At 32.1% G+C, this 11,361-nt stretch overlaps 1 protein-coding gene across 1 annotated transcript; it reads right to left on the minus strand.

The window, feature by feature from the left end:
• Positions 1–3,666: 3,666 nt before the first annotated feature.
• LOC143918212 (kelch-like protein 5) lies at positions 3,667–7,400 on the minus strand. Its single transcript, XM_077439981.1, has 9 exons — positions 6,767–7,400; positions 6,518–6,672; positions 6,241–6,443; positions 5,904–6,101; positions 4,856–5,273; positions 4,573–4,742; positions 4,262–4,469; positions 3,945–4,119; positions 3,667–3,838 (listed from the first exon to the last, which is right to left on the minus strand). Exons 1-5 carry the CDS (start codon positions 6,883–6,885, stop codon positions 5,055–5,057), a joined length of 894 nt encoding a protein of 297 aa, XP_077296107.1. The 5' UTR covers positions 6,886–7,400; the 3' UTR covers positions 3,667–3,838; positions 3,945–4,119; positions 4,262–4,469; positions 4,573–4,742; positions 4,856–5,054.
• Positions 7,401–11,361: the final 3,961 nt, after the last annotated feature.

The following is an 11,361-nucleotide window of genomic DNA, read 5'->3' on the forward strand; positions in this document are numbered from 1 at the left end:
GAATTGCGCAAAAAAAATCCAAGCATTTTGGTAGCCCTACAGCACATATCAGAAATATGAGTCGAAAATTTGAAGTCACTCCTAAACGGTTATATATAACATATAACCTTACTTTAATTCCTATATCAATTCCTTTCCGAAACCACTCGTTGAAATCAACGGGCATAACACTAGTACATAATATTACATTACAGTTTCATTATTACAGCATTATTGATATTTTTTTCAAGTATGTATGTACATAGATGTTCCGTCCCACAGTTGTGGTGTCGGTTCGTCGAGAAAGGGCGCATAAATCAGCGAATTTTATATCATAATACATAAATCATGCGCTCTGGGACGAAAGGGCGAGAGGGATGAGTGGGTGGGAGAGGTGAGAGGGCTGAGCCCTTTAGCGAAGAACACCGCAACAATATGTTCCCGAGGGAGACTATTATTTTATATGTAATTTCGTCACTGCGGGGGGTCCCTGGGTCCCTCGACGCGAGCCCACATTTAACAATTAAGCGGGGTCCCGCTCCAACCTCCCACACCCACCCACCACCCCTCCATGGTCGGTTTGTCGTTCAAATGTGACAACTGCGACTGTCACAAAATACTAGAAAAAAATATACAGCGATGAAAGTATACAGTTCGTAATCTCATCTACTTTTATTGGAAGCAATCTTTTGTCGCTATTAATGTCTGGGGCAACTGATTGATTTGATTGTGGATTTTATCATTTTAAAATAAAAGGAATCATCAGAAAAATCATATATACTACATATAATATCGCTATTCTGTTTTTATTCATTTTTTTACATATATACCAGGAAGGCCTTACAGGTAACCCCAATGCGCCTTCCTGGCCAATTACATACAAACATTGCAGCATTTTTTTTTTATTATACAAGTCGCTGAATTACAAGACACTGAAAAACTCGCAAATTAAAAAGACATCTATGAATTGTACATAAATTTTATTGTACATAATCAATCTCAAATAGTGGTGACATAGTAGGTAGGAAGGATATTTAGCCAATTTTACCGGGAACCGTTTCAACAATGAAATCAGAGAAAATTGGCAAACTCTGATAGGAAACGATCGACCTGGAGTCATAAATATCCAGGTCTGACCAGCAGCACTACCGATATACTCCGAAAAATTCTTTTCAATCGAGGTCAGCTCATGGGATCGAACCCGGCGCCTCTCGACGCTAAGCAGAAGCTTAACGACTTATGTATGTGTGTGTGTATCTGCGATAACGCTCGCCGTACTATAATAGTCGTTTCCATTCGACTTACATATATACATACGTCACAGCTTAAACACTGGCAACGAAATGTACGGGTATAATAACGAAAGAAAAAACTTCTATATATACTGTTTGCTACCAAGGTTTCCTCTAGGCAAGGTCTCTGAGCATTTAGCGCCATCTATTGAAAATTTATTTAATTATTTAATTAATTTTTCTATTGGTGTTTCATATTGTATTTTAGGTAGTTTTTACCATTTTTTTCATATTAAACAATTAAATATTAATATTAAATTAAATATATTTAGAAGGTATTTGAAAAAAATTCGACAACGTGCAGATCGAACACAGGATCGACACATTTATTTTAATTTTATTTTTATTTAATAACTTAATATGCAACACCCATGCGATGATATTTCATTGGGTACAACACTGGTTCATATAATATATACATACATACATATTTTTCAAAATTTTCTAGATTAAATTATAGTTATAAAATTAATAAATTCCTCCATTTCTAGCCAAAAACTTCTAATGGAATGAGTTTCGATTTAATAATTATTGAATTATTTTCGAAATTGTAAGCAATCTGCTTTTACATATTATGTTATTTTACTTTTCAAAGTCCAATTTTAAACTTGTGAATATATTTCAAAGCAGAAGGAAAGTATTATTTTTGTACTCGAGCAATTTTCTGTAACCGTTTTTCATATTTTAATGTGATTTTTTTCACAGGTTTGTAGGAAATGTGTGTTTAATCATAGAAGCGTATTTTTCCATTTTATTTTATATATATTTACTACAATTAAAATTACAATTTTGCCATAGTGACTTTACAGAGTAGTTCCAAGTTGTCACTATGGCTAAACAAAAAAATACAAAAGGATACAATTAGTAGAAAATAAAAATAAAACATAGAAAATAAACAAAATTAGCCGAAATATAAAACGAATAATCAGAAACAAATACATACAATAATAGAACATACAATATTTGTAGTGTTTGATATGAAAAATGCATTTTGGATGTGTTAGCAATAAATTTCCATATTAGGTACTCGGCAGAGTCCATTATGAGTCGCAACGTGTTGATGGCTTATGCACAGCATTTTATTTCAATTTTGGTTCTTTAATTTTTTTAATGTATTACACCTGTAACGTGACTCTTCCTTTTATATTAGGGAAAAAGCACATTTGAAAAATATCCAAGTCAACTGAAGTCGTTACAAATTTTGGTCTTTAATCCGTTAACTTTGACTTATAAAACAAGATATTGTTTTATATGATCCGTTGAAATACAGATGGTTCCAAATAAGCCTGGATGCTTACTGCATTATTATTCATAAGTCTTTTTCGACTGTTCAAAAAGGTCAAATATTTTACCAAATTAGTAGAATAACTACAAATCTTATTTACGTTGACTTAAGTATATACATATGCGTTTAAAAAATGTTTATATGAAATCTTGTAACTTTAGATTTTACCCGTCATATCGATAGTTGTAGATAAGATAAGCACAGCAATACATAATATTAACGAAAAAACGTTTTGAAAAAGGATTACTGGTTCTTAAGCACATTTTAATAGTACCATTATATTACATACATATATGTATTTACAGCTTATACATATATTGGATTATACATATGTGCAAGTACAGCTTATACCTATGTATATACATATATTGGCACATTTTAATGGTACCGTGATATTACATATACATATGTATATATTTACAGCTTATATGTACGTACATATATACATACATATTATATATCTAATTACATAATTCAATAGATTGTTTTTTTTATTTGAAATTCTATTTTAATTAAATTCTGATAAATTCATTTTTTAAGGCTCAACTATGTGAGATTGCGAAATTAAAATCTTATACTGCAAGTTGAACTGGTAACATAACTTATGAGTAAATACTATAAATTTACAGTATTTTTAGTTTAGTCGTTAATTAGTAGTTTTGAAATCGAATTTGAAAACCAATGAAAATAACTTGGTATTAAGCTTAAACTTTCAGATATATTTCAGTTTAATACAACAAAAAGTTTCTGAGAAAAACATCGATTTCCTAAATTAAAAGTACTACTATTACTAATTCTACCAAGTTTTATAACTAAGTACAACTATTTCGAGTAGTACTACTTCCAGTTGAGGTAAAATATTAAAATAAAAATATGCGTGTATAAAATTTATAATTTATATTACATGTAAAATATGTATAATTCGTTGACTACCGTACATACATAGATAAAGTAAATATTACATTTTTCGACAAAATATTAAAATTGTGAATTACTTGACAACATATTAAAATTGTAATAAAAACACAAGACATGAATCATATACAAAACACGGTTTATTTAACATCGGGTATGATATAAAGACGTTTCATCCAACAGAGCGGAATAGACATACAAGTATTAAAAAAGATGCATTTGAAACATAATACATTTTATTAAATTTTCAATAAATCCATTGGCGCGAGTAATATATTAAAATTACATCGCGATTTTGAAATATGATCACGTGGAGTCCATTTGTCTGTACTAGGATCGTATTCAAACACTGATGAATAAGAACCTCCTGAAAATAAGACGACGCACATTACAAATATTCAAAGGGATTAATAAAATTACTAAAATAAGCACCAAATAAATCAAAATGATCTAGAATGATTTTTTAAACTCACCCACACAAATAATTTTATCGTTAAGGGAAACTGCTTTATGTCCAATTGATGATCCAGGATAATTTGCCACCTCTGTCCAGGTTTGAGACTTGATGTCAAATCTTTCCACCGAACTAGGATTTGATTTCCCATTGAAACCTCCAATAGCGTAGATTTGATCTCCCAATGTGACGGCCTGCAAGTTGCAACAAATTTAATTCAGCGAACGCACTTTCGATCGGGGAATTTCATAAGATAAAAACGAACTTTCTAAGAGAAAATTTCGCATAGATTTTAAGGCAACTGCCTTACTGAACTCAGTAAAAAATTGTAATTACAGCGAATGAACTTCTCTTCCCTGTCATTGGTGGCGCGTGTGCCCATTTATTTTGGTTTATATCATATACTTCCATTGTGTTTAAAAAGTTTTTATTATTTTGTCCTCCAATAATGTAGATTTCATTCGCTGTTGTTGCTATTTCATGGTTAGTACGACGGGTCAACATAGAAGCTAGGTGGGTCCACGAGTTCGAGGTGGGATCATACCTGAAATTAAATTAAAAACAAGGGCTGATTCTTCATTCAATGTCACATGTATTGTACTGGTCACAGGTGACTGGGATTCTCAAAGATAATAAAAATCACTAACATTTCGGTTGAATCCAGAAACATGTAACAATCAAGTACTGATTCATCATGGCAATATCCCCCGAAGACAAAAACTTGGCCATTGACTACGGTTGCTTTAAACGATTGTCTTGCCTTTTGCATCTGCTTCAATTCAGTCGTTTCTTTTGTAGCAAGATCAAAACAATATACCTATAATTTGTGTACACACGGAATTTTGAATTTTGAAGTTAGACATTGATGTATTATGTGCTTTGTGCTTTTTCATTTTTCCATAAATTAAAATTATTGAAAATTAATGTTACCTTGTTAGTGGCTATACGGTCAACACTACTGTTAAAATCACCCCCAATCGTTAACAGTTTTCTACCCAAGATAACAGCTTGAAACTCACGATTTTTATTGTTTAAATTATAAAATTTGCACCATTTAGATACACTGCTATTGCAAGTTTCAATTTCACCACTTGTCTAAAATTCACCAATGAAAGATTACTAACCATTGTCATTTAAAAATAACATTATTTAAACAATTGGAAAGACATACTGCGATGGAGTCTCCCCCAACAATCAAAATAGTTTGTTTGGCGCTCATTCGGGGCGTTGAATTCAATGTAGCTAAACTCGGTCTCGATTTTGGATTGTGATGCCATTCTAATATATCCCACATCAATTCAGAAGACAATACACTATAGCAAAGAGGCTTCAATTCTTTAAATAAAAACTGTAAAAAAATCACATGCTATAAACTTTACTTACATTTATATGTATATGAGAAATATAAGAATAATCAAAAACATGTGCTGAAACATTTTGAATCTTCATTAAGATAAAAATGTTCTACTTTTGGTTGTAGGATTGTTGATTTTTTTATTATTTAATATAAGTATAGAGATTGAAAGCATAAAATATCAATATATTATATGTAATTTAAAAGGTGAAAATAAAATGAAATATTGTTTTAAAAAAATCCCACTTCCAGTTAAACATTTTTTTTTTTTGAAATTGTATTTACATCTATCTAGTGGAACAAAAAGCAAACTGATAGACATGAAATTTTAGTTTATTACGCGGAAAGGTTTCGGAGATAAACATAAAAAGCCTCGAAATTTAAAGTCAAGGTACTACTTCTTGCAACTGAGTTAAATAGAGTTAAAGCATTATTTCTGTGTCCGCACGCATACACACACACACACAGATACACGAACACACGTACACACAATTTTTAAGAATCTATGGAAACTTGTTCACTGATCGAGTTCAAAATTAAATAAATTAGTGTCGATCATTAAATTTAATATTCATTATTGAATTTCTATGAACTATTTGGTCATATTAAATATAAAGCGAATACCTGGACAGATAATAGTGGAAGTCTGATATATTTCAATAGGGTATTTAAATGGCTCTTCCGTGATTCAATGTCCATTTCAATCCAAATCTTCAATCCTTGAAAGGCTTGCTCTTCTGTTGTTACGTTTAAATAGTCAGACTGTAACAATTCGCACAGTGTATCACTGCTCACATTTAAAAATTCTTTTTTTTGGATTATCTGAAATACCGAAGAATTCTTTAGGCTATTTGAATTACCTGATATAACAAATACAAATGTAACTAGTAAAAAGCTTATTAACTTGTAAATCTACAACACGGATATTCTACTGTCTTAAAAAAAATATATATATATGTACCTCTAAATAATTATTAGTAACGTAAATTTTTGTTTGATCATGCAATTGCAAGTATCCATTCTGTTTCGCATACTCTTCAATGAATAGGAAATTTTCAGTGTTTGTTATTTTTTCGAGGTAATCCAAACAGTATTTCTCGAGTTTATCCGCCTGAATCACTTTGGCGAATTCGATTACTTTTGGTACTTGGTGAAGGTCCATATCTAAAGTTAAGTTAAATTCATTCAAAATTAATTATATTGATGTTTTGTAAACACTTTATATCACATATATTTACCAATTTCCCCAAGGTAAAAAAACTCTATAGCCTTGTTTACGGTCTCTGAAAGCATTTCTTGACAGTCTTCCAAAATGATTTCACTGGTAATATCGGTTAGTTTGCTCTTAAAATAATCGCTATTCGTAATTAATATCAGCTTGTGCACGGGAATTCTGGAAAATGCAAACTCCCCGTGTCAGTTTCTACGATTACTTAAGTAAAATTTGAATTAATAATGATACATACACATATTGAAATGATACCAACCTGTCGTTGCCGACCACCAATTCGAAATTACACAATACACTTGCTTCGTAGAAACTGTGCATACGTTCCAAAATTGCTACGGCATGCCTACCCCGAACTTCATTGTATATTTCGCTCATCTTTCGTAAATGTATTCGATTCGCACTACTGAAACACTAACTGATGAATTTTTAAATATCTACAACATTAACTGCCCTTAATCTCGGTAACAAGTTCTGCGCCCGCCAAACCAAGTCAAGAGCTTAGAGCCAACTGAGGTTGTGAACGCATGCTCGTATAAACAATAGCGATCGTCAATCATATAACTTACAACCAGAATTATTATTCCGCAATAATTTAATATGAAAACTATCCCAATACAATAATTCAACCATTCATCCTACAACATTATGATCTATTTAAAGTATGTATATATGTATATACATATATGTAATACGTGCATACATAACACTCAATACTAAAAAGTGTCTATTTTATATGTATCTACATTGTGTATATACGTACATGTACAGTACAAGTTGAAAAAAAAAAAAAATATAACCAAGTCAGAGAAATGTAATATTAATAGAAGTGGCTTTAAGGTCTGACCGCACTATACGACAACCGAGCGATCCGACACTTCATAACAGTGTGCGGCAATATTAGGTAAACCGCACTTGAACGACAGATTATGTCAATCATTCGTACCTCGGAGCAAGATCGACGAAACGGACGCTATTATAGTATCTTTGATATACGAGGAATAAGAACAATCGATAAAACCAAAAGATTATGGCTACATGCTATTTCAAAGTCACGATATGAAGAAGGAGAATAATTGTCGCAAGGCAACCCCCCACTCAACGACACCTTGCGTCAATGTTGGTCGAAAAGTCAACTTTGACGCAAGATGTTATTCTACGTCATGCGACTGTCGCGCAGTGCGATATGTCTCATGGTGCGTACGCACCAAGCCAACGAACGGCCCACAGGCCAACTTTAAAAACCAGTAGCGTACAAAATATCGAAATAAAAATTAAATTTAAAAATTGAAATTAAATATCAAAATTAAAACTATTATTATTATATTAAAATTAAATTCAAGTATCAAAATAAAATTATAATCATTATATTAAAATTAAAATTAAATATTGAAAGTTAAAACAGAACATGCACAATTTAAATAAATTTTCGAGATTGACCTAAAATTAGATCATCAACAATCACATACAGGTAATCCTCGACTTTTGTTTGTCGAAGATGTTTTGACTTACGAAGATACGCACTAAGATCGAAAAAAAATCAAAGAATTATTATTTTTACTTCCCCGTAATGCGCAGTTACTGAGAATATATCATGTATTAGTATGGGTGATCCAACGATTTTTGCTAACCCGGGGTGTTGTCGGTCACATCAAACGGATTTTTTTATTCTTCAATTGTTTCTCTCGTCGAAATAAATCAAGTAATTAAATCATTTCAGAGGTAAAATTTATCGGATAATATGTGATTATTAATTTTATTTCGACGAAAGAAAAAAAACCCTTTGACAAATCACCGACATCCGACACCGCGTTTTTTTATGAATTGTTTTTTTTTTTATCGATCATCCAAGTGGAAATACAGTAACATCTCGTGACGACTTTAACAATATTTAATTTCATTTTTAAAATTTAATTTTTATTTCGATATTTTGTACGCTACTGCTGGTTAAAAAGTTGGCCCAAAATCGTTGTTGGTTTAGTCCATAAGCACCATCATACAATTTCATACAAACAATATTTGGTCACGTACTGTTGTGAAGTGAAGGATCGTTCGTTTGTCGTATAGTGCGGTCAGACCTTTACGTGTTATATTGTTGTCAAGTGACATTGTGTCCACAGATAGATCTAAATAATTTTAGCATCAGTCGTATTTGACGCTTGGTGCTCGACGTATGTCCGATAAAAACTTTTCTGTTTGTTTATATTACTCGCAAGATGGGCAAGCATCGGTAAAAATTGCACAATACATTCAAAAACACACAATAAACAACATGGGATACATTTTTATAAGTAAATTGATCCGATTGTATTCCGTGCGATGTAGCGTATTCATAGAGACGTACCAAGTAAAATTGATAACAATTATTTATTCGTAAGGGCCCCTCTATTCGTATTACTAGAGGTAGGATAGACAAGGGGCCGCTCATTGTTCCATTGTTATAAATCCTTTGTAAAAAAGGTTCGGCAAACCTTTAACAATGCATTTACAACATTTAAACAATACGCGGCACCTTCTGGGTCCGGGCTTTACTTATTACATCTCTCTGAACCAAGTATTGTTTTTTAATTTATTGTTTTCGAAATTGTCAGAATTTTAAAAATGGTTTGTAGCCACTGCGTATTACATGCATACATATATGTACGTAAATGTATGTACATATATGTAACTTTGACTCGGCAGCAGTCGATATGACGAATTCCAATCCTATGAATAATCATGAAACAAGCACAAACACGAACTTCTCATTGCACCGGTGTCAAAACTCAAATTTATATATCTATATATATGTATGTATATATGTACATACATGCGTACAATGCATGTACATAATATTGTATACAAAGTGGTAGCAACGTTTTTGGCGCTCTTGGTAAATGTCTTATTTGGCGCCATTATTTACTTTATCTATGTACGTAGTAACAATAGATGAAGTTTTGTGATCATGCGAAAATTCGAACTCGAGATTTTGACTGATTCAGAATCGATTACTGATCACGTTTTCATGATCTAGAAAAATATTGTGTGCGTCTGTGTATTTTGGGAATTTTTTTGAACACCGTTAGTCCTATCGAACTGAATCTTAGTATGGGTTACTGAAATTGTTATCACACGACGTTATTTTTTCTTCAAATTTTTAAGTTCGGACCGGAAATGGCACCTCCCCTTATACATAGGTGCCCCTATTTTTAAAGTGTTTGAATTCAATTATCTCCCAAGCTGCTAACTGAATCGAACTGAAAATTTTTTACATGTAATAGAAATTATAAATTTTATAACCTAATATTCTTTAAATATTTTTATCTAAACCGGAAGTAATACTTTTACTCTAGAGATTCGAGGTTTTTTATGTTTTTCTCAGAAACCTTTTGATTTACTGAACTAAAAATTCATATCCAGAACTTTAAGCTTAATACTAAGCTATGTATAAAATTTGGTAAGCATCCCTCAACCACAAGTGGCAGTTTACTTTTGTTCGATTTTCTTCCATTATTTTTTGGACCTCTTAAACATGTGTGTTCTTCACGAAAAAATTCAAGTTTAATTCTTGTATCAACTTGATGAAAATAAAAATAAATCACTTAATTTAATAAACCGGAAGTGGGATTTTTTCGTCTTAGAAAGGTCAAAAATGTTTATATTTGTATTTTTTATGTACTAAATTAGGGGCCGTTCAAGTATTACGTAAGCAGATTTATTACAATTATTTACCCCCTCCTCCCCCTTGTCAGCAAAAGTAAGCAAAGCTCTTACCCCCCCCCCCCCTCCCATTATTACGTAAACATTGGTACCTTACTATATGCATTTTTGCCAAGTGAGTAGCGCGCGGTAATTCCCCCACTCGCTTCTAAGCGAGTACCTAAACGTATTCATTATTTGTGGGAATCCCCGAATATGTGTTTGGTTTTCAAGCATAGAGAATGTGTGGGTTGCCAATGTGTAAAAAAAATAACTACTGCTGACGTAATCACCATCTCGACCCCCCCCCCCACCCTCCATGTCATCAAAAATAAGCAAAGCAAAGACCCCCCCGCCCCCCTATAGTGCTTACGTAATACTTGAACGGCCCCTCAGAGCTGATAAGGTTTTGGTCAGAATTCGTAAACCGGAAGTAGTATTTTTTTTTAAACAATATTTCATTATTTTATTTTGACCTTTTAAATTATTTTAATCTTCTTGATATTTATTGTGATTTTAAGTAATAAAAAAAATTTAACAAAATCCGATAACCGGAAGTAGAACTATTGTCTTGTGATAGTTTCCATACATTTGCGCTCAATTTGTATCAAAAATTCCGTTATAGTTATTAGTATTTCGTAATGCTGCCTGTATGTGTGAATGTGTCTGTACGGTTCGATATCGAATTTTGTTTTGTTACCTTCTTATATTCCTCAAATACATAGATAAAGTGATGGGTTGGTCACATCCGAATTTTTTTTATTTATAACCGTTACCCGTATGTACTTAGCACTTAACAAATATATAAGTACTTAACACAATTAAGTTCTTATATATTTGTGGCATTCTTTTGTATCTTAAATAAAGATAGGTAGACAAGGATCTTCACAATAACTTACACAACCCATATAAAGACGGAACCGTGAATGAGCAATATGGCAAAGTATGAAAACGATCGGATAAGAGATAAGAGATATAAAAAATGACCACTAACACGAAAAGCATGTTAACTTAATAAGAGGTAAGTAAAAAAATGACGATTAGGAAACCATTAGGGTTACACCACTGCCTATAAGAGGATATTTGGATAGCGGGTTCGACGAATGAATTTATACAAAAGCTTTTTATCGATTCATTCATTATGTTCGGTTAGCGTTACGACATACACACACACAC

Source organism: Arctopsyche grandis, chromosome 10 (assembly GCF_051622035.1).
Source record: "Arctopsyche grandis isolate Sample6627 chromosome 10, ASM5162203v2, whole genome shotgun sequence".
In the NCBI taxonomy this organism is placed as follows: Eukaryota; Metazoa; Arthropoda; class Insecta; order Trichoptera; family Hydropsychidae; genus Arctopsyche; species Arctopsyche grandis.